The sequence below is a fragment of the Cryptomeria japonica genome, chromosome 4 (assembly GCF_030272615.1).
Source record: "Cryptomeria japonica chromosome 4, Sugi_1.0, whole genome shotgun sequence".
Classification (NCBI taxonomy): domain Eukaryota; kingdom Viridiplantae; phylum Streptophyta; class Pinopsida; order Cupressales; family Cupressaceae; genus Cryptomeria; species Cryptomeria japonica.
In genome coordinates, this window is record NC_081408.1 from 758689612 (window position 1) to 758714947 (window position 25336).

The 25336-nt window shown below is 36.6% G+C and overlaps 1 protein-coding gene across 1 annotated transcript in view; it reads right to left on the reverse strand.

The window, feature by feature from the left end:
• Positions 1-6072: 6072 nt before the first annotated feature.
• The window catches only part of LOC131037885 (U-box domain-containing protein 33-like), a 32423-nt gene continuing 13159 nt past the window's right edge, over positions 6073-25336 (reverse strand). The window contains exons 10-11 of the mRNA XM_059219467.1: positions 11069-11365; positions 6073-6493 (exon numbers count right to left, since the gene is read on the reverse strand). Of these exons, the coding sequence (XP_059075450.1) occupies positions 6073-6493; positions 11069-11365 (718 nt within the window). The remainder of the gene's footprint in view (positions 6494-11068; positions 11366-25336) is intronic.

A 25336-nucleotide genomic window follows, 5' to 3' on the forward strand; every position in this document is an offset into this window, starting at 1 on the left:
TGATAGAGTGGGGCCCACAAGGTTAAGAAATAAGGTTAGAAATGCTCAAATTTTAAGCATTTCTAACCTTCTTGACAATAGATTAAGAAATGAGGTTAAGAATGCTCACTTTTTGAGCATTTCTAACCTTCTGGTTCAGCAAGCTATCCTTTACACATTGGAAACCATTTTTTAGTGAGAATGAATCAAGGAAGAATGCCAACAATGACTGAAGATGATTTTCTTATCACAAATGACCAAACATAATGAAATAATTTAAAATGTTAAATTATCATTTGAGAAATAATTTAAATATTTTAAATGTAACACTTTGGCTGGAGAAAAATGCATAACTTTCAAATGGTAGATAGTTAGGTCCTAAAATTTGAAACATGCGTTAATAGTAGGGAAGTAAATCCACACAATTATTTATGCCTCATGACAAAGCCTTAAATGAGATATTTTAATCATTTGGGAGCAACAGTCACCAAAAATTGAAAGTTTAAAATATGACAAAGTATGGACTGGGTTCAAGTGAAAGTTGGACATGTGATACAAAATGATATTTAGATCCTTACTATCAACTCGTTTCTCTCAATTTGTGGTAATTCTCAAAATTCTTCCATTTTTTGGATTTTGACTAGTAATGACCTTGGACAACGTGCTCATTACCTATGCGTAAACACTCATTAGACCTCCTTTAAACCTTGGGAACAATTTGAAATTAAAATAATAAGTATGCCAAATATGAGGGCAACAACTGGCTCTGATTGGGGACAAGGACTACAAAGGACGCAGGGTGAACCCAAATCTTTGGTTTCGCAGATTAGTGCACAATTCATTGGGCCAAAGAGTCAAGAGAGACACAAGACAAAACCATGTAGAAGAAGGGAAGGACCAAAAACAAAACATGAAGGTTAGAAAACTCCTTCAGTACAAACCAAAACTGGGACAAGGACTGCAACCTTATTTACCTTATGTACACAGACGAATGACAGTCCACCTACTGATTATAAAGTTTTAAATGTTGCTCTCTATAAGGAATGGGCAACTGTGTTCCATCCATATATGCTAGGTAGAATGAATTCTTACTGCAAATGTGCCTGATGTGAAAAGGTCCTCTCTAGAGTGAATCAAATTTACCATGCATTCCCTTTGGCTCTCTTCTTTTATCCCACAATAAAACCAAGTCACCAACATGGAATAGTCTTTGTGTTTATCTTCTATCAAATAGCTCCTTGACTTGCATTTGATGTTCTTTAATTCTATCAACCACCACCTCTCTTTGTTGTTCCATCTTGGTCAAATACATCACTCGCTTTTCTAAGGCATCTTTGAATTCATAATTCTCCAAAACTTCCTACAATTTGAGAAAATCTAACTCCAAAGGAATAGGAAACTTCACTTTAGTTCCATAAACTATTTCAAAAGGAGATAACTTGATAGCTCTTTTCTTCATGGTGCGATCAGCCCATAATGCCTCATATAAATGTTTGTGCCATGTCCATTGATTTTCATCAACTAGCTTATAGAGAATGGTAATAATATTCTTATTACTAGCCTCAGCTTGACCATTCCCTTGTGGGTAATAGTCAGATGCGTGAGAGAGAATGATTCCATATTTGTAACAAAAAGCTGATATCTCATGGGAAGGGAAATTGGTAGCATTGTCAGTGACAATCTTATGTGGGACTCCATATCTTACTAAGAGGTTTTGCTTGATAAAGTCACAGACTACCTCTGATGTTGTTTGTTTCACTGGAATGACCTCGACCCACTAAGTAAAATAATCCATAGCTAACAGGATATGGGTATGATTTGCACTAGAGTGAGGATGAATATGACCGATGAAATCCAAACCCTATTGTTGAAAAGGCTCCTCTATGATTACTGGCTTTAATGGCAAAGCAGCAAGTTGTACCTTTCCTTTAAACTGCTGACATGTGTCACATTTCTTCACCCACTCATCAGCATCCCTGAACATCCCGAGCCAATAGAAACAATTTCTTAGCATCTTGTATATCATTATTGAGGAACAAAAATTCCCACCACATGCTTCATTGTGAAAGAACTTAACAAGATTCTCTTTTTTCTCTTTATCCACACATCCGAGGAAAGTACCATCAATTCCCTTTTTGTACAAGACATCACCCTAGATAATATACTTAGTTTCTTTCAACTTGATGGTCCATTTCTCTTTGGAGGTGAGGTAAGCCAAGAATTCTCCATATATGAGAAAGTAGGCTATATTAGTGAACCAATCATCGGTGGTGCTAATGAACAAAACCAAAGACAATTTGGACATTGAAATAATTTCTCCTTCAACTTCCCCTTTAGATATATTTTCAGCCAACAACTTGCATAATCCTCGTCCTCAGACAAGCTTGGTAGGTTTGATATCAATATCATATTCCTGAACCTTTGCAATCCAAGAAGCTCTCTTGGTTAATCCAATCTCCTTTTGAGTGAGAATTGTCTTCACAGTAGTATCTGGAACATATATATTAGAGTGTGAATTCAAGATGTAGAAACAAAATTGTTTCACAACCTTCACCACCACAAAAGCTTGTTTTTCGGCAACAAAATACTTCAATTCATTTTTCTTCAAGGGAATGCTCATAAAATATATTGGTGCCTCGACGTTATCATTATGATTTTGATTTAAAATTGTAAACAATGTGGAATCTAAAGCATAACAGTAAACATTGAAATCCTTGTTGAAGTCTGGATACATCAATGTGGGAGCATCTACTATGGCTGACTTGATTTGACTGAATGTTCGTTTTCCTTCCTCTGACCATTTGAAAACCTCATTACCCTTCATCATCTCAACAATTGATTTTGTGATCTTAGAAAAATCTGGGATGAATTTCCTTATAAAATTGATTTGGCTAAAGAATGAGCGAACTCCTAGCTTACTAGAAGGTAATTGCAACTGCTGAATAGCTTTAACTTGCTCAAGATCAATGTGAATTCCTTCCTTTGGAACAATGTGACCCAACAGCTTCCCTTCGGTTACCCCGAAAATAAATTTCTTTGGGTTCAAGGAGATCCCTTGTTGCCTACATCACTACAACATGCATTCAAGATGGTAAGCATGCTCTTCTCATTTCTTGGAAAAGATAGTTAGGTCATCCAAATAAACAACCACAATCTTGTTTCTTAGATCACCAAAGGAAAGATCCATTGCATGCTGAAAATTAGCACTAGCATTAATTAAACTGAAAGGCATTCGATTGTAATAAAAAGTTCCCCATGGAGTAGTAAAAGTAGTTTTGTGCTGATCTTCTTGATCCACACTAATCTAATTATAACTTGAAAAACCATCAAGCATGGACATCATTTCAGATCCAGAAACGGTTTGAAGAAGGTGATCCATAACTAGAAGAGGATAGTTATCTTTGAGGGATGCTTTATTTAAATTGTGAAAATCAACACAAATTCTGATCTCCCCATTTTTCTTTCTAAAAGGAACTATATTTGCTACCCACTTAGAATGATGAATTGGATAAATTATTTTGGCTTTCAACATTTTATCCACTTCTGTGAAGATTGCATCTGCTATCTTTGGGTTGAATTGCCTCTGCTTTTGCCTAAAGGGAATTGAATTACGTTTGAGGGAAATTTGATGCTTGAACTCACCATTCATAAATTCTTTGAGGTCATCATAGCACCGTGCAAAATCATCAATGTATCTTGTGAGTGGATCAATGAATACCTTTCTCTCCTTTTGTGTAAGGCATTTCCCAAGCAAAACCACTTTGGGATCATTTTCAAAACCTATGTCTATCTTCTCCACTTCTGAAGATCCCGAGGACTTGTGTTCACTTTTCTTCTTCACAAATTGATCATGTTTATTAAACAAACTCTCGAGAGAAACCAAGCCTTTGGGAATGGTATTACCTTTAAGATACAAAATTTTAGGTTCCTTCTCCTCTTCTATAGTAGTTTGTTGACTAGTCGAAGGTGAGTTCCCATCAAAAGACAAATTGGAAAAATTTTCCCTCCCAAGAATGAAATGATATGTTTATCATCATCAAAGACTTGCCAATTTTGATTATTTTCTGACACACTAGGTCGATAGATCATCTCTACAACATAGACACTCCTATTAAATTCAGGATGAGGAATTAACAATGAAGCTGAGACAGCAAGAGAATCTACCTTTGTATTTTGCTCTCTTGGAATGGCTTGTATGGAAAAAGCATCAAAACCTTCAATCTCATCCCATACTTTATTTTGATATGACCTTAGCCTCTTGCTCTTGCTCAATTATTTATTCTTTACTTGATTCACTATCAAATCAGCATCTCCTGTGACCTGCAACTTCTTGATACCTTTCTCCTTAGCAAACTCCAACCCTAAAAGGAGAGCCTCGTACTCTAAAGTATTATTTGTGGTGTCAAATGTGAGTTTATAAGCTTTAGGAAATTTTTCATTTGATGGGGAAATCAGCACCACCCCTACACCTGAGCCAGAAGATGAGGAACTTCCATCAAATTCCATCTTCCAAAGTTTGGAAGATATATCAGGAGCTAGGATTTTAGGGACATTCTCTCCTTTTGATGACATCATATAAGTACCTGGACTAGTATCAACATATAATATCTCTGCCCTTGGGTCATCAGTTTTACAGACTATATATTTTGCTTTAGGCTCTAGATCTAACTTGACTTTCTTGCTATCTAGAGGTATCAAAGCATGGGACCAATCTAGCAGATTTTCACCACCTAAATCTTTGCAAAATTTATGACTTAAGAGCATTCCATAACTAGCTGGGATATCAGCAACCAAGATGATAAGTTTCAACTTCTTTTGGGGGTGAGTGGCTAAGGCAACTTGGGCATCTTTGATTTGTCCGACAAGAGGGACTTGTTTAGACTCCATTGAAACTACTTTACCGGTTGGTATGTTCAAGGATAAACCTAACACATGAGCAACTTTGGAAGGCATTACATTATCAGATGCACCAGAATCAATGATACAATTGCTTAACTTACAACCGGCTATATGCAAAGATATATAGAAAGGATCAGGCTTATCAAAAAAGGAAGTAGCAGCAAGTGATGATTCCTTTACAATAGATTCCTCTTGATCATTATCATCAAAGTGCTTACTTGATTCTTGGTGTATATCAGAATGAGACTACTTAAGATCCTTTTTAATACAATGCACCAGTTTATCCAACTGTTGTGGATTCTTCTTGAGATACTCAATCTGAGAAATTTGCACCTTGGTCTTTTTACAATGTTCTAGAAAATCAAAAGAATCTTCAAGGGAAGGTTCCCTATGTTCAAAGGCTTTGTCAACTTTGCTTGATGATCCTGGCTCTTCTTTGTTTTGCTTCTTGGATAAGATCTGCTTAGGAATATCTTCTGATTCTTTATCTTTAGTAGTAGTTTTATCTTTTTCCTCCAGTTTTTGGTGCCAATTCTTTGTAAAGACATTACAAGAATGATTGTTGATGTCACTCTCTTTCTCATCTTCCTCACCAGACTCATATTCTAAAAATTTAGCTATAGATGAACCAAACTGCTGATCAGTTTCATCTTCAATATATTCTTCAATCTTCTCACTAGTTAGATTCATCTGCATAAACCGAGTCATTTCAGGGCATGAACTTCCATCATGATTTGTTGTGAGGTGAAAGTCACACATCGTAGTAGTTTGACGATTACTTGTGGATGGATGTTCAATGACCAACCTTGGTGTAGGGGCAGGAAGTTTTGGTTGCCAATTTTGTTGATAAGGAAGATAATTTCTCCTAGGAATATCCTGATATAAAGGTGGTGGATTCTGTGGCAACTGTTTCCTCAACTAGAGAAAATCATTGGCCAACTTTTGAACCATTAGATCAGTGGTTACAAGGTTGGCTTGCGTCTTTCCTTTCTGCAATTCCTTGTACCATTTTCCTATACTTAATAGGTCATCTTCAACTTGAATAGCTAGCCTTTGTGCTGCTGCAAGATCAGCAACTCATCCTCACCTTATTTGGAAACTTATATCAGGAGGTTGTGCATTAATAAAGAAACAGTTTTCATTTTCCTTTGTGGGTCTCTTATCAACTGCAAGTCTATTGACAAGTTTGTTGAATCATGCCACAAATTCTCTCATAGGTTCGTGCGCTTGTTTCTTCATCTGAGTCAACTGTGCAAGAAGCAAGTGTCCATCATTGATAGTTTTGAATCCATCTTCAATTTTTTGTATCAGAGTCACCCAATTATGGATAGAACCCGTTGACAGCTGATTAAACCATTCAGTTGTGGCATCGATAAGAGTTTCAAAAAAGAGTCGAATAGAGACATTTTCATATTGAACTCCAAGGATTACACATGCGGTAAAGAAAGCACCAATGTGATCTTCTGCAGAAACTTTTCCATCTCTTGAAAATTTTGGAAGATGCTTTCTTGAGCCAGTTGGCAAGTCATGTAACTGATTTCCCAAAGCCAAAGGACCTATTGAAGGGCCCCAAGGAATGGGTGGAGGATTTTGTAGCATGATTGATGGTATAACACTGATAACAAGAGGAGGAAGTAAGGTTAAAGCTTGAAAAGATGGTGAATATATACTTGCTTTCTTTGGAGAAGAAGGTCTACTAGTAAACTTAACTTTCTTTTTATGAGATATGAAAGGTGTTGAAAAATTTATCTCATCTAGTTCAGCAAAATCAGGATCAAAAATACCCTTACTCCTATCACCTTTGATATATCTTTTGCTTGCCAATGTGCTTATTGGTTATTTTTCTCCAACTGATCTTGTATGTGCTAAAAAATTTTCCTATTGTGCCTTGGAATTACAATGATTCTTTCAATGACGATCACCTCTTGTCCAATAGGTGTTCTCCTGAGAAGGTCACCAAACTTTCCTTCTTCAACCAACACTTGATGTACTTGTTGATATTCTTGATCACTTTTACGACTCTTCCACGCAAGCCTATTGAACTGTAATATCATGTCTTCTTGTTCAGCTTGCACCTGATTAAGATTTGGTTGTAGGACAGGTGGGTTATGATGAGTCAAAACCATAACTAGTCACAAAACACAATGTCTTATCTCCTGAGTTGTCTTTGAACTTGAGGCTAATTCAACTCAACAACTAGGTTTATTCCTAAGAACACAGGAGGAAATCTTTCCACTATTCTTTTGAACACCACCACTGGATTTCTAGCTTGTCTTTTTTCTTCTTCAAGAATTAAACTCACTCTCTCGTAATCAGGTTGATTTCTTCTATTTCGCCAGGCTAAAGTATCTAGCTGTGACACTATATTTTCTTTCTCAGCTTGAGCCCAATTAAGATTTGGTTGCAATACAGGAAACACATTTTGATGTGGAAGAACCCTCTTTCTTCATGGCAAAAAGAAAGAAAATATCAAGGTGACCATCTTCTTCTTTTGATCCCCAATAGAGTCACCATAAATCTATTGGTAAACAGATTCGTCACTTAAAAATCTCTACTATGTGCCCAATGGAGGAGTAACAAAAAAGTTCCCAACAGTTGGAGAGATCGTTCTGCGGAGCACGATCTTCCTCTACGTTTGAGAGGGGCAGCTCGCTCATATGATAGGGGTATTTGTATTTTTTTCAAAGAATAATTAACCTTGCAAATGAAAATAGAGAATAACTACGAATGGATCTAGAGGGAATCTTCACAACAAACATACAATTTCCACTTGGATTCCATTGAATTTTAAACTTGTCACTATCACCTCTAGACTACAAATGAGGAGAGAGTGATACAAAACATTTAATTTGCATAAAATTTATTTATTTCCAAGATGCCTAAGAAACTTGTAACGTTATATGACCATTGTCTTCATGAAACTGGGAAAGTAATTTGCAACCTTGCTATTGTAACATCATATGATAATCACATAATATCAAGCAAATGAACACTTAACAATCATAGGAGCACTCTAATTTGCCTTGTATTAAAAAATGATGAAATAATACAATCCAAAATTTTCAGCTATGCCCTAAAATCATAAAATCCAAAAAAGTCCTTATTTCATCTACGTTTCTAGCATTTGTAGTCGCTCAAAATAACTACCTCATAACTAACTTGATTCTGAGTTAGTAACTAGCTCATTTCTGTGCAAATTACAATAAGTTAATAACTAGCACATTTATGCGTAGAAATAGTCAACCTATTAACCTTGACTCTATGCAATGGAGAATCAACAATAAACTAAAGACTAACCAGGTATCACATAACAAAAAAAAAAATACAAATATGTGAACATGGTGTTGCTTTTCGATATCCCAAAAAGCATGCTAACTGATTATTTTCTTATGTTGAATTGGTGCTTTGGCCTTGAATGACTTGTATGCTTTGAGCGTGTCCACCATGAACTTGTACCTGGGAATGATCACATTATCCATTTTTAGTTTGGCAGTTGCTTGGTTATCTTGAATTTTGACCAAATCCCGAAAATATAAACACATATCACAAGCCTCTAAGCACTGAGTCTCTTCATCTTATTTTCATCTGACACTTGTACATCTATTAACTCAGAATTAATTCTGTAATGAAACTTGATTAAGAGCAGTTGTTCTTGCATTTGCTGAAATTGTTCTTTTACCGATACATCACCAATGATATTCATTGTATCTTATTTTATCTTCATCTTTATTTGGTGACAAACTATTAAGATTTTTTGATATTCATCCAAGCATTGCTTGATATTCTCCATTTTCCAACTTATACTTTTGCACCATGTATGGGACTGATTTTCTTCTTTATGAGAGAAGACCTTCTCAACAATGAGTACATTCATGTCTATTTTTTCCATCATTTGGAATTCCTATAAAGTATCTTGCCAAGATATCTCGTGCTCGTTTGCATTCTTCAATTCTACTACAATTTCTTGTTCCTGTGCATCCAACTTAATTTGAATATATTTGGCCTTCTCAATAAAATCCTGTGCTTCAGAATTCATTTGATTAATCTAGTCTTCTAGCATCCTACTCTGTTTCCAGCATTTGTGTATATATTCCATCACCTTTTTCTCAATAACTCCTCCAGTGTGTGCCAATTTAGAAGTTGAGGCCAACTCCAATTGTGTATCTGAAGAATCCATAATTGATTTGATGTAGGATGAAAGAACCTGAATTTGTTGCTTAAGTTGATACTTAGTTTCCTTATCTTTATTTTCTTTATCGATAAGGGTAGCTACTGAAATCTAAAAATTATGAACAACTCCCTCATGTGTTGTAGGACCTAGATCCAACTGTGTCATACTAAAATTAGCCTCATTAGCTTCATTTATATCTTTTTCAACAATGGGCTGAGCTATTTCAACACATAAGTTTCCTGAGGATGGATTAATCCCCAATCTGGATGCAACTTTGGTTTTCTTGGATTTAGTTGTCCTTTGGAGTACATTTGCGACTGCATCAAAACTAGGAGTTACCAGCTAAACATTTCTCTTTTTATTCTACAAACTCCACTGTAACCAGAATGATGAGGATGATGGTAATGATTCTTGGTTGTTCACATATGCAAAGGTTAAAGATGCTAAATTATTTGGGAAGGGCAGAGATTGAATTTCAGCTTGAGCATCATTTATTTCAACTTCCTCATGAATAGCAAAATCATCTTGTTGGGGTGAAGAAATAATGATAGTTGGTGAGATGGAAGCAAATTGCTGATTTTCAACATTGGGAGGATGTTGGGGTGAAGTAATTTCTAATTCATCTTCAAACTCTTGGACAAGATTCATATTTTTTTCCCTTTGTCTTTGATCTCTTCTTCTTAATGATAGAGTTGGCTTTACATGCCCAAGCAAGATCCTTCCCTTTTTCTGGATCTTCTCCATTATGCCCTCCTTTGGAAATATTTTGGTGTGAACCCATCCCTGGATTAGATCTTTGCAAATTAGTTAGAATGGAAGAACTTCCCTTTGCCCCATTTCTATCCTTTGAGGAGTTAGCTTTATTTGAAGGTCTAGTTGCCGTAGACTCAATCCTCTTGCCTTTCATCCATTCGAGAGTCCTTCGAACCACATAAGTTAATCTTTTTTGAATACTCCTTATTTCTAGAATTGACCAAGTGATGGGTGGAAGTGGAAGAAGTTGGATCCTTTCAAAGTAAAAACCATCGAACAAATCAGATTCATCATCCTCAATGCCATTTACATTTATTTTAATTCTATAATCAATTATCTGCTTGATAGAAAATCTCATCCAATCTCTTTTCCGCACTTCAAAATCATCTTCGTAGTCTTACCAAAAATCTTCCACATCAGGAAAGTGTTTAAATCCGGCATCAAGCTCTAACTCTCCTGTAGCATATCCTTTGCTATCAAAGGGAAATCTCATCTCATAAGGATACAAGTGAATCTTTTCTATAGACCTCTTGATACTTTGAGCATCTGAATGGCTCTCACAACTATAATAACTTATCTTCAACAAACCTTGGCAACGTGAGAGGGCGGCCATCATAACCTCCTATCCGAATCCATGTGAACTTTAGAAACTATATAAAATAACTACCATATTTCTGAATCAATTCTACTGCTTCTAAGGATATTTTGTGTCCAATATTTCCTAGCAGTTCTCTTACTGTCAACATAGTGAAAGCATCGTTAATTCTCCTTAAATGATGATAACTTTCCTCCAACTGTAATTGTGGATGATAATTGTAAACTTGGGTCATATCATCATAAATGCCTTCAAAATTTAATCCTGGCCATTTCTTCATCCTAGCAATACCATAGAAGAGGTATGATGTCATGTAGAAGTTATGATTGTCCTTTAGCTTGAGTAACTGATCACAAAGATTATCGCTGATAATCTCGGCCCAATTAATGAATTGTATGCCCTCACATATGATATTAATGAATAAGAACATCCATCCTTCCAAGTCATTTGAGTCTTCATTTCCTGTGACCCAATTCAAGAAAATAACCATATTAGCGATATCTTCCATCTACAGAGACCTATGAATTATTTAAGGAAGCTGTGTTTTTCCTTTCCTTGGTTTTGCTAACCACTTTCTAGCTATGTTATTCAAGAACTGGGTTTCATTATTGATAAAATAACTTTTGACATATTCCCTGTTTACTTCGGTGAACTGATCTCTAAAAGGTAACCTGAAAGTTATAGCAATGGAAACTGGATCAAGTTTGGCGAGCACGTTACCTTCTGTCATCCTAATTTCTTTTGTCTCTGGATTAAATCCTTTCATGCATTCTAGAACTAACTCTAGACATTGCACCAATGTGAGATATCCTACTGCGTGAGCTAGTCCACTGTCTAATAATCTTTGAGCTATCAAAGTCTTATCCTCCTTTTCCATTGTTTTCCAGAAGTTTACAAGACTTACATTTCCCAACTTGGTATCTCCAATATCTAAATGTGAACATTTAAGAATGGGAGCATAATCAGGGCTGTGGAATTTATATTTAATTATGCCAAAATAAAAATGATGCCCTCACAGTCCTATTTTAACAAACATCCACAACTTTGCCAAAACGATTTACACTCTATTCTTTGTCCTGAACAACATTCAAATCTTCCGAATTCAAAATTCTCTGCAATCACATATATGAGTATTTGCGACATCCTTCCTCTGAACTCTGTGGATTATACACTAACCCAAATAATGCTTTTCATTCTGCATTCATGAGTACCAGAATGGCTGCAATTATAACCATGTTTTAACAAATCGCCATTCGCCAGTCGGGGAATTTGGGTTTACACTTGCCACTATGTCTTGTTGGAGCATTATGTCATATAGTTTATTTGTCTTGTGTGAACTTCCATGATTTGCAACATCATCTTCCAGAGTAGCTGCAACTACAATGTGTTACACATTTCTTGAACTATGATTTGACTTCCTTGTTGATTTGCGGCAAAATGACCACCAATGATTTGTTAAAATTGTGGTTGGTTGCTCTAGTCACCACAACCACTTAACAGTATTTCATTAAACCTTTTTTTACCTATGTGCAATAGTGAGCCATGCTGCATGCATATCTTCCCTCTTGGTTCGAAGCTTCTAATTTATCATTGGCAGGGAGGATGCTCAATAGCTACGAAATTATCTTCAATGTATGCCATGGGACCACGTTTCTTTGAGGGATTTTGTCAAACAGTTTACATGCATTGTCTATGCATTCCCCATGTCATGAGATCATGTTTCTTTGAGGGATTATGGAAAACATTTTTCATGTGCTATTTATACTCCCACGCTGCCTTCCAAATCTACCAAATAATTTGGTCAAACAGTCCACATGCGTTGTCAATGTTCCATATTTACAATGTTGAAGTGCATTGTTGTGCAATTAAATTTTGCTTGCCTAAAGATCAATATACTGCTGGTAGTTGTGAAAATGTTTTCAAAAGCTCCATTATGTGCATGAACTACAATTTTGACAACCATAAGATGGCATCTCTATGAGGCACTATATCAAATGGTTTGTAGCTTGTCTATGCCTTCCATATTTTGCACACATATTAAGATTTCATGGCATGTGAATACTGCCTTAATCTACAATTATGTCTTCAAGTGTAACAACAACTTTAACATATGACGAACTCCCTATCTTCTTCAATAAAATCTTGAATGCTCAATCTTCCTTTACTTTTCTCTTTTTTTTTAATTCCTTCTTTGATAAAATCTATAAGAGGTTAAGAATGCTCAAAAACTAAGCATTTCTAACCTTCTTGATAAAGTGGCGCCCGTAAGGTTAAGAAATGAGGTTAGAAATGCTCAATTTTTGAGCATTCCTACCCTTTTTTTTGTGATAGGTTAGAAATGCTCAAAAAGTGAGCATTTCTAACCTTCTTGACAAAAGATTAAGAAATGAGGTTAAGAATGCTCACTTTTTGAACATTTCTAACCTTCTGGTTCACCAACCTATCCTTTACACATTGGAAACCATTTTTCACTGAGAATGAATCAAGGAAGAATGCCACAAATGACTGAAGATGATTTTCTTATCGCAAATGACCAAACATAATGAATTAATTTAAAATATTAAATTCTCATTTGAGAAATAATTTAAATATTTTAAATGTAACACTTTGGCTAGAGAAAAATGGCATAACTTTCAAATGGTAGGGAGTTAGGTCCTAAAATTTGAAACACATGTCAATGGTAGGGAAATAGATCCACACAATTATTTACACCTCATGAAAAAGCCTTAAATGAGATATTTGAATCATTTGGGAGCAATAGACACCAAAAATTGAAAGTTTAAAATATGACAAAGTATGAACTGGGTTCAAGTGAAAGTTGGACATGTGATACAAAATGATATTTAGATCCTAACTATCAATTGGTTTCTCTCAATTTGTGGTAATTCTCAAAATTCTTCCATTTTATGGATTTTGACTAGTAATGACCTTGGACAACGCGCTCATTACCTACATGTAAGCACTCATTAGACCTCCTTTCAACGTTGAGAATAATTTGAAATTCAAATAATAAGTATGCCAAATATGAGGGCAACAAGGTGAAATGTAGGGGAAGAGTTATTGGTTTCATTTACAATCAAATTAGGTGTAGGCTTAGCCAAATCAAACAAAGAAACATGAATTTCAACATCAAAAGACTCTGCATTAATAGAACATTGACTATCAGGCTCATATTGGGGATCTTCACCTTTGATAAATTTTATTAATTTTTCTAATTCCTTGGGATTCAATCTAAGATATACAACATGAGAAATTTGAATTTTTGAAGATTTACACAATTCCATAATATCAAATGAAGCTTCAGGATTTGGTCTTTTCAAAAATTGAACTTCTTGAACCTTTGAACTACTAGTTGGTGTATGAGTTTGAAGTTATTTACCTTTCACTAATATTGCTGGAGAGGCAACATCATTTGTGTATCAGAAATTGCATTAATTTCTAGTTAGCACAACACATGAAGGATCTTCTAGAGTAACTAATATATCACCTCTTGTTTCTGAATTTGACTCATACTCAAGGAAGTGAATTTCATAGTTGCCAGGTTGCTCAGAATTTCCTCCATCATCCACTCTCTCTTCCATAGTTTCTCTCATATTAGCCATTTGCATATAACATACCATCTCTAGACAAGAAAATCCATCATGATCATCGGTCAAATGAAAGATACACACATTGCTTTTATGAGGAGGAACTTCAATAGCAAGCCTCTGTTGCACATGTGGAAGTTGTAATGTCTTATTACCAGCATTTGCTAGTTGATTATAAGTTCTTCTAGGAATATCTTGGTAATGTTGTTGAAAAGAGGTACCAGCTTTTGGCAATTATCTCTTTGTTGGCATTTTTTATGTTTATGTTGTGATTGTCATTGATGGACACACACTTGTATTGAGATCCCCTTTATATGTATGAGCTCATGCTCAACCAGTATTTGTTCCAACTGGTATGTTGTATTCTAGTCTTTAGACTAGTGGTGATTTTGTAGAATGTGTTTCCCAATCTGAAGTGGCATGTTGACCCCAAGCGGTTCGCAGATCACAAGTGGTACGAGGAAGCAAAGTGGCACAACACATTCTTACCAGTCTTCATTTTTGTCAAACCGGCAATCCGCATTTTGTATGAACTGGTAACACTCTGTGATGAGTTACCAACCAGCATTTTGTGATGAGTTACCAATCCACCGATTGTTTGATGGTGTCGACACATTGACGGTGATTCTTGTGTCCTGTTATTGAGTATGTCTAGATTCACTGAACCTAGGAAATTGTAATGTAATCCTATTGGACCGACATGAAATCAGATTCCTTTAAAAGGACATCATGTCTAGGCTTTTAAGTTGTTGAAGAAGTTGTGAATATGGTTTATGTTGAGCTAGGGTTTAATGTGGAAGTGGAGAGTGATCTTATCAGAGAAGATCGAGTTGTAACTGAGAGAAAGATAGAGGAGACTGAAGTAATGCTGGAATGCATTAGCTGTGAGCAATACTGGATCTAACCAAGCAGTTTGTGCTATTAGATAGATCAAACACTTGTTGATTACTCACATCTTTGACAAGTCTGTAGCCCTTAACCGGGTAGGCCTCAAAGCCTTTGTAAAATCCTCTAACAAGGTGGTTCACACATGTGAATCTAAAATCCTCTAACAAGGTAGTTTTAATCGGACTTATCTCCTAACAGAGATTGAGATTCCTAATAGGATCTATTCTAGTGAAGAACATTGTAAGACCTTAACTAGTCTGACCTTAATCGGTCTGGTTTCTATTCTGCAGATACTGACTTGTGAGTTCCATCTCACCGTGGTTTTTCCCAGTTGGGTTTCCACATCAAATATCTTGTGTTATGGTTGTATTGCTTTTGCGGGTGAATGTTTTATTCGCATTTTGGTTTGTATGTGTGATAACCGGTTTGATTGTTAGACTGCTTTACCGGTTTATCTTTGGACTATGTAAGTGTTTTAGTGCAAAGATTTTTGGCATACTAATTCACCCCCCCCTCTTAGTATTCATCAATTGGTATCAGAGCCAACCTTTCTATAAATTTAACCACTTGGAAAGAGATATGGGGGAATACACATTGAGGGAACTTACTCAATGACTCACTAAGTCTGAGCAAGCCTATGATGATCTTATGGTCAAATACAAGGCATCTCAAGCAAAAAGAAGAGAACATGCAGAGAGGCTGATGGAACTATCTGAAAGTAGTTCTGAAGATGAAGCTAACATGGAAGCTATGATTGCTGAAGTGAATAAGTTGAATGATTCAAACTCCAATTTGAGAAAGGAGTTGGAAGGACTGACTATTCGGTTTAGCCAAGAGCTTGAGAACCAGAGAAAAGCTAAAGATCTAGTAAAAGACAAAGATCATGAGATCTCCAAGTTGAAACATGAGATTAGTGCACTAACTGCTCCCCTTCATGAGAGTAGAATGGAAAAAGGAGACATGCAAGGAGAACTAAACATTGCCATCTTTGAAAATGCAAGTCTTATGGAGACAAACACTGCTATTTCCAAAGAACTCTTTGAATCAAAGGAAATACTAGCTAAGTTTGGCAAAAGTATAGCTAGGCTAGAGCAAAAGCTTGAGTCATCTAGACCGACAAAGAATACCAATGGTCTTGGTTTTTCTGGACATGAGGAAGGAGAATCCTCAGGAACAAATGTTGAAGCATCAAAGAAGAAACCGGCACTCAAAGGAAATGGTAAGCAAAAATTCAAACCTATTTGCTTTAACTGTCTTAAAGAAGGACACACTGCCAATGTATGTAGGAGAAAAGCCTACAATAATTTTCCTTATTTTATCAACAATGTACCTAGATCAAATAAGCTCAATGGTCATTGTTATGCATGCAACAAGTTTGGGTATAGAGCATTTGAATGCAGGTCTGTAATGGATAACACTGGAAGATATCCTCAAAGGACCAAAGGAATTGGTCCTGAATCTTTTATGAACCAGAACCACAACCAGTTTAATATCTTCAATCATCAGTCAAGAAGTGGTGGTCATCAAGCGGCAACCGGATGGAGAGAAAGTTGTATGATCTATCATGGTCATGGTCACACTGCTGCAACATGTAGAAGGAAGAATGGAAACATGTACAATGGACCTTGGAGAGCACTTGGACTTGTTTGCTATCACTGCAACAAACCGGGTCACATTGCAAGATTCTGCAGAAGCAGAAAAAGTATATCTGATGATATACCTGTCACTCAGGAAGGAGAAATAGATGTTGAAAAAGTTCAAGAAGACATGAAGAAAATATGGAAGAAGAAATTAGTATTATTGGAGGAGGAACTAGTTTCTACACCTAGTGTGGAAATATCGGAACCGACAAACTATGCCTCAAAGGCTTAGGGGGAGGAAACAACAAAATGTTTTCAAACGCTCGGTTAACACCGATAAAAGACCTTAACCGGTATGCTACACCTATTGCTTGGCAGAAGACCGAAAACACTAAAGAGGCAAATTAGGGTTTACGCCCTAATATAGGAGCATTAATGATGGTAGGTGAGAGACATGTATAAATGCATTTTTCAAATCATTTCTCACCATCTGTTTTTGAGCGAAGAAAAGTTTTCAAGTGCAGAGCGAAGAAAAGGCGATTTGAGCTTAGATTTTGAGAAATTGGAGAGCTTTGAAAGAGATTCAAGTATAGTTTGCAAGTGGTAGTGGAGAACTCAAAGCGGTGATTTGGCATTCGATGGAGAGCGAAGTAAAGCAGAATCAGGAAGCCCTAATTTCGCGTTTGAAAGAGGAAGTCCAAGTATAATGCTTTGTCACAAGTTCCAGCTAGAGTCATAGTTGAAGAAGGAATTTCAGACTATATTGATTGCAAGATAGAAGACCTAGGGTCCTTAGCCATTCATACTCAATTAGGTCTATTTTGCGGAAAGGACAAAAGGATCAAACCGGAGTTCAGTATCTTAGAGAAGAAGAAACTCCATAATGTGGTGTATTTTCTGGAATATTTCATAGAGGATCACATCAGAATCATCTTGAGGAGAGTCCATGGTGACAAGATGTACCTGGAGAGAATGCATGATATCACGCCTGAGGCAATTCATGCAGTCACCGATTTCTGCAACACAGGGGAAGTGCCAGCCCTGAGAATGGTAAGCAAAATGGAAATGACCAAGCTCACCGGTTCGACAAGTGATTCATGAGGTATGACAGTTAATCTTATCAAGGATGAACTGGTAAAATATGACTGCATGGTGATAGGCTACAGAACATTCTCAGCCAGCAGGATTAATTTTGTATCTGCTGCAGTGGTAAATGCCGTTTGTTGGATGATTATAGAGGATAAATCATTTGACTTATGCATCGGTATGCAAAGGCAACTCCTGTTAAATCTCAAGGCAATCAAAAAGGACAATTCACTGAGATTTAAGTTTGGACAACTACTGGTAGGGTTGTTTTTCTATTTCCAAGGCTACTTTCCGAGTGTAGTAGATGTCCAATGGTCCCCTGACCAATCGGTAACCAAGAAGATAAAGGAAAGTGTGCAAGCCATTGGAATTGGCTACCCTGAGATACTGAACAAATACTTTGATGAGTTCAGATGAAAGATGAGTCAGAGGATGCGAATCTTAGGTGACATAGTGAAGAAGTATGAAGATGACATCTGCTTCACTATTCAGGTGGACAAATGTCTAATGGAGGTTGTTGAGCCTAGAATGAAGGAAGTGGAGCCTATGGGCTATGAGGTCATGTTTGACATGCTAGAAGGGTATGCTTCAACCCTTATTGCCTCACCTCTTGATCCAAAGGTGAAGCGAACCGAAACCTACTTGGAGAGAATCGCACCGGTTGAAGAACCATCAGTGAAAAAGGGAAAAGAACCGGTAGCCAAGAAAGCTAAGGCAGTGTCTGTGGCATCAGCACCAGCTACCATTGAGACTCCAAGAGTGACCAAGCAGTCACTGACAAAGAAGAAACTGGAGGTAACACCGGCAAAAATCTTTGAAAGAAAGAGGAAGACTAAGGCAAACGAACCAGACTCCAAAGAAACTGAGTCTGATGAACAACCAAAGAAGGCTAGACAGACCAAGAAGATGAAGAAGAATGAACCAGCAACATCCACACCGGTAAATATAGATATCTCCTCTTACAAACCTTTGACACATTGTCAAAGAATAGTAAAGAATATTAGGAGAAAGTTACTCCATGATTTAATTGATTATTATGATGATTTCAATAGTGAAGAAAAAGATGAAGTACTATAGGAAATAATTCTTTATTTATGCAAAAATGACCGGTCACCATTAGAGATTAAATCTCAGACACCGGATTCATTTTTTAAAGCATTGGATAACAAATGGCGCATTGCAATTGAAAATGAACAAGAGATTAGGGAGAAAGTTTTTGCACATTACTTCCTTGAACTCTCAAATTCAGAATTATTTGATGTTTTAAATCAAAATAAAGGTCTCTTCTTCACAAGAATAAGAAGACTTTGGTTGTTGGAAGGGAGAGTTGATGATGTATAAAAGGATACACATCAACACATGGCCCATGCTATCAGCTCACACAAAGCTCGAATGGCCAACCTCCAAGCGAAAAAGGAACCGGTTATTTCCAAACCGGATGAAGTTTTTGATGAGGAAGGAAACCTAGTGGAGGAACCAATCGACACCATAGATGTCGATGCCCTAGATATAGAAGATGTCACTTAGGACATACCTTCTGAGGGAATTGAACAGGGGCAACAGGCCGATTAGGGTGGTGAACAAGCTATGGACACATAGCAAGCGGCAAAAGACAAGGAAGAAGAGAAAAAGAAGAAGGATGAAGATGAGAAACAGAAAAAGGAAGAAGAGAAAAAGAAAGAGGATGAGGAGAAAAGAAAAGATGAAGAGAAGAAGAAGCAAGAAGATTAAAGGAAAAAGAAAGAAGAAGAGGACATGGAAGAAAAGAAGAAGAAGGAAGAAGAAGAAAAGAGGAAGAAGGAAGAAGAAGAAAAGAAGAAGGAAGAGGAAGAAAAGAAGAAAAAGGAAGAGGAAGAGAAGAAGAAGAGGGAAGAAGAAGAAAAGGAAGAGCAGAAGAGGAGAGTAGAGGAGAAGAAAAAGGTAGAAGAAGACAAGGAAGAAGAGAAGAGAAGAGAAGTGGAAAAGAAGAAAGCTGAAGAAGCCAAGGAACGTGAAGTGGCAAAAAGCTCTCAAGTGGAGACTCCGAAGGCAACCGGAAGTCAACCCTCACCGGTTGATCTTTCTAGTCCTATCGATCTCCAATCTGCAAGTGAGTCGAAGCTTATGCAGAGCATCAAGGTTGCTCAAGAGTGCCTTGAGATCATTCGTAGGAAAAAGGAATAAGACATCATTCAGGCAGCTGTAGACACACTTACCAGTTTAATCCTCGGTACTAATCTTCCTGACACTAATTCATCACTAGCACAACTCAAACTTTTGTGTACTGTAGTGGATGATCAGGTGCAGAGCCTAGAAGAAGCAGTTGAGGCCAATGTAAAGAAAGAGCACCAAAAGGCTCTTAACATTGCTCTAGTGAAGAAACTAAATGAGCTTAGGACTGAACTGTCAAAGGATCAAAAGGACATAAGGAGTGCTTTGGATGAGGGAAACCTACTACTCAGCAAAATCTGTCAACCTCATCTATTCTGTGATGATGTGCTAGCCAAGAAGCAACAGTTTCAAACGGACTTACAGTCCTACTTAAGCACATTCAAGACTCCTTATGACTCCTTTGTAGCATATGGGCAAACCGTTCACCGGTTCCAGATCCAGTTAGCCAAGATAGAGCAAGAGATCAGCACAAGGTCTAGGGGTTTGTAGGAACTTCAACTGGTATTACTTCCACGACTGCAAATTCTCCAAAAATTCTATTTGAACCTGGATGCACTGACATTCACCCAAGAACTGAGCACAATAGATGCCATGGAGGAACAGGTATCACAAATGTAGACAGAGAAGGAAGTGGCGACCTCCCTACTTGAGTCCTAGTCTCTCTCCATGAAACAATTTTTGTAGGACTACAAAGCGGTTTTTGACAAGTATTATTCATTATTGTCATAAACTCTTTTATATATATATGGAAACAGGTTTTTGCAGTGGTACCTTGTCATTGTTGGAAAAGGGGGAGAAGTATGCGGTTTTAAAATTTTGATGGTCTTAAATTTTTTGAAATTTTGATATATTAGGGGGAGAAGTATATCAGAGGGAGAAGTATCTGTTTTGAAATTTTGATATATGCTGTGATATATGCTATATGCTCTGATGATTATGCTCTGAATGCAAAATTTCTATACACTTTGTTGAATAAGGGATAGTGTATATTCTTAGGGGGAGAAATTTTGTTAATGGCAAGTTTTTGTTGTAAAACACTTAGATGTCAAAATTTTATTTTCCTAAGTGTTGCCATCAATGCCAAAGGGGGAGATTGTTGGCATTTTTTATGTTTATGTTGTGATTGTCATTGATGGACACACACTTGTATTGAGATCCCCTTTATATGTATGAGCTCATGCTCAACCGATATTTGTTCCAACCGGTATGTTGTATTCTAGTCTTTAGACTAGTGGTGATTTTGCAGAATGTGTTTCTCGGTTTGAAGCGGCATGTCGACCCCAAGCGATTTGCAGATCACAAGCAGTATGAGGAAGCAAAGTGGCACAACACAATCTTACCAGTCTTCATTTTTGTCAAACCAGCAACCGGCATTTTGTATGAACCGGTAACACTCTGTGATGAGTTACCAACAGGTATTTTGTGATGAGTTACAATCCACCAATTGTTTGACAGTGCCGACACATTGACGGTGATTCTTGTGTTGTGTTATTGAGTATGTCTAGATTCACTGAACCTAGGAAATTGTAATGTAATCCTATTGGACCGACATGAAATTAGATTCCTTTAAAAGGACATCATGTCTAGGGTTTTAAGTTGTTGAAGAAGTTGCGAATAGGGTTTATGTTGAGCTAGGGTTTAATGTGGAAGTGGAGAGCGATCTTATCAGAGAAGATCGAGTTGTAACTAAGAGAAAGATAGAGGAGACTGAAGTAATGCTGGAATGCATTAGCTATGAGCAATACTGGATCTAACCAAGCAGTTTGTGCTATTAGATAGATCAAACACTTGTTGATTACTCACATCTTTGACAAGTCTGTAGCCCTTAATCGAGTAGGCCTCGAAGCCTTTGTAAAATCCTCTAACAAGGTGGTTCACACATGTGAATCTAAAATCCTCTAACAAGGTAGTCTTTAATTAGACTTATCTCTTAACAGAGATTGAGATTCCTAACAGGATCTGTTCTAGTGAAGAACATTGTAAGACCTTAACCGGTCTGGTTTCTATTTTGTAGATAGTGACTTGTGAGTTCCATGTCACTGTGGTTTTTCCTAGTTGGTTTTCCACATCAAATATCTTGTGTTATGGTTGTATTGCTTTTGTGGGTGAATGTTTTATTCGCATTTTGGTTTGTATGTGTGATAACCGGTTTGATTGTCAGACTACTTTACCGGTTTATCTTTAGACTGTGTGTTTTAGTGCAAAGATTTTTGGCATACTAATTCACCCCCCCTCTTAGTATTCATCACTCTTTAATGCAATAACATCATTGACCAACCTTTGTATCATTGGGTTAGAAGAAGTTGAAGGCTAGGCATTTTGTGTTTGAACCTCTTTCTTCCATTTACCAGTAGTGATTAAATTATCTTCTAACTCAATGGCTAGTGTTTGGGCTGCTACAAAAACAAATACTCTTTGTCTCCTAAGGTGAAAACCTATATCAAGGGGCATTGCGTTAAGAAAGAAACAGTTTTGATTATCAAGAGAAGGCCTTTTATTTGCTGGAATTTTATTGAATATATTGTTATACTTGGCTACAAATTTTGTCATAGGTTCATGGATCTCTTTTCTTGACTGAGCCAGTTGAGCAAGAAGAGAATGCTCATCTTCTGCACTTTTGAACCTAGATTCAAATATTGTTCTCATATCATCCCAAGTGGAAATTGAACCATTGGGTAAATGATAAAACCATTCTACCACAACATTAGTTAAGGTTTGTACAAAAAGCCTCACTGCCACATCCTCATGTTGAACCCCCAATACACCACATGCTACATTAAAAGAATTCAAATTCTCATCAATTGTAGTCTTCCCATCTCCATTGAACTTAGGTAGATTATCTTTCACCCCTTTAGGCAGGGCATTTAAATTAGCTCCCAAGTTTAGGGAACCTATAACAACTCCCCATGACTGAGCCATTGGAAAAGTAAAAGGTACAAGATTAATGGCAATAGGCAAGGTAGTTCTATGCAAGAATAGGGAAAGGAAAGTAGGGGATATGAAAGGTCTTGGAGAGGGAGAAGGTGGTCTACTTCTAGCTCGTCTTATGTGAGGGGGAGTAGATGAAAAACTCAATTTTTGTAACTCTTGAAAAATTGTATCAACAACTCCTTCTCTCCTTAAGAACTTGGTATATCTTCTAGACTCTAGTGTATTATGATATTTAATTCAACTATTATTTCCTGCTTGATTCAACATTTTATAAAAAAATCACATAATAGGACAATTTATCACAAGAGACAATCATATTTTCTTAATATCTAGGTGATTGTTATTGACTCAATCTTTCCCTAGTAGAGTCGCTAAAAATCTGTTGGTTAACAAATTTGTCCTTTTTGTGATTAAAATAACACCATTCTATTGCCCCTTGAAGAATAAAATATTAACCAAATAGTTAGGTAAATTTGTGAAAGTTTCCCTCTGAACTTTCCTGAGGTACAACTCCCTCTTTGGATTTTCAATGAATGAAAGAAAGAAAATAATTAAACATATACTTTTAACTAGAAAGTACGAAAGGCATTTTCACATCTACACATCACTATGTTGTAAATGCAAATTTGTTTATAAATCAATTTCTAAAAAGACAAAGTTCACAGACTTTGTTTTAATTTGCGCTTTTCATTCAATAAAAATTTCAGACTCAATTTCTTTTCAAGCACATGATATTCCATAAAAAATAATCGACTATCTAAGTAGAAATGAACTCCAACAAAAGTCCAAATCCCTCATCAAACACACAGATTTGAATCTCCCAAAATAATCATTTACATTCATTCACTGATAAATGCCTATTTCTATTTTAAGCATTACATAGTGAAAGACAAAATATATCAAGTTTGAAAGCTAGCAAAAACTTGGACCTTCACAAAGTCTTTTAAAAACATATAAATAGCCATACATCGACTAACTAAAATTTAGGGAAACACAGAGTTTACATAACTCTACCCTTGAGTCAAGCTTTAGTTCTCAAAATGTAACCGGAAAACTAACTTTTTAAAAATAAAATGGTCCTATAGTTCATCATTAAATAATTTCAATGGCCAGCATGGTCGAGATTGTAGCTACGAGGCAAGATTTTCAGGTTGGTTCTGCACTGTGTTGGAGACACATTTCCACTCCAAATGAGCAGTTGAGAAGTTTTATATAATGACAAAGTTTGGGATTTTGGTATGTGCAATCCTCTAGTGTCACATCTCCTTATCTCGCCAAACCTGAGAAATGATATCTGTATGGTTCCCCAAGTATCCTATGTTAGACAGTTAAAATAACTGAAAGGCAACTAAGAGGGGGGGGTGAATCAGTTGTCACAGATTACTGGAACTATTAGCAATTTAAACTTTAATATCGAAACCCAAAATATTAATACCGAAATAGCAGATAAACTAATTAAGCATAAACAACAATCACAGAATAAATACTATCCACATAACACTAAGGTTTGTATATGAAAAACCCAATAAAGGGAAAAACCATGGTGGGAAGCCTACCCTTGGTCAGATAATACTTCTGCAGTAAGTATGTGAATTACAATTGAGGGGCTTACACTTGATGGAAGGCCAATAGCCTAAAGCGCACTGCTCATCACAAAAGGAGCCTCACTGACAACATAGACATCCAGACTACAATATGGAGAAGTGTTGAACTGCAAAAGATAACATCTCCTATGCTTGAGTAAAGTTTTGGTTAAGCTCAATACCAGAGGACTAAATCCTCTTACAAAAACCCAATTTGATCTCCAATGATCAACCAACTCCTCTACCTGAATGATATTACATTATTCGCACATTACATTCCTTGACCATGACTCCTAACAATAACCATGATGATCTACAATGAGATCTTACATCTATTTATACAAACCCTCGACCATAAACAATCAGGTCGACCACTAGATAATAAACCAATTACAAACCATGTCGGCCTTAGACCTAAAAAATAATATCAACACATAAGACATCCCGAAAATACATCAATAGGTCCTATCCACACGTTACATTAAAGTCTGTTCATAACTTAGATCAACCGGGACCTAGTATAGGTCCACACGCCATAGAAATGATGTACATCCACCAAGTCTCGAACATGATCACCATCAACAACCTAAAACTTCACCAGAAGCTGCACCAACACCATTTATGCAATTCATCAAAGATCTCCACTAAAATTTTTGTCGGTGAAATTCTTGCCGGAACTAGAAACCAATCTTCTAAGCAAGCAGGATAGCATATGATCACTAGACAAAAACCAACTTACCAAGTATGAGTATAAGTATCATGAACAAGCCAATTCCATCACTAGATTATACTGGAGCGTACTGGATCATGCTAGATCCAAGTTAATCAGAAAACATTCAACTTACCAGGATCAGAAGGGTGCCAGTAAAGCATCCAAATAGCTAGTATTAGCACCAATGACACAACATGAATGTAACACATAATTAATTCTACCAAATGGCCAACATCCTATGCATGGGAAAAGGAGGGATTAAATCTTTGCCACTATTGAGAATTCATTTGTTGTTAGAGCCTTTGTTTCTCTAACATAGTTAATTTTTACTTCAAATGATTGAGTAATGACTTCTAAGCTTTCTATGGTTTTTCCATCTTATTTTAGGAATTTAATCCCTATACACTTCAAATCATTTTGT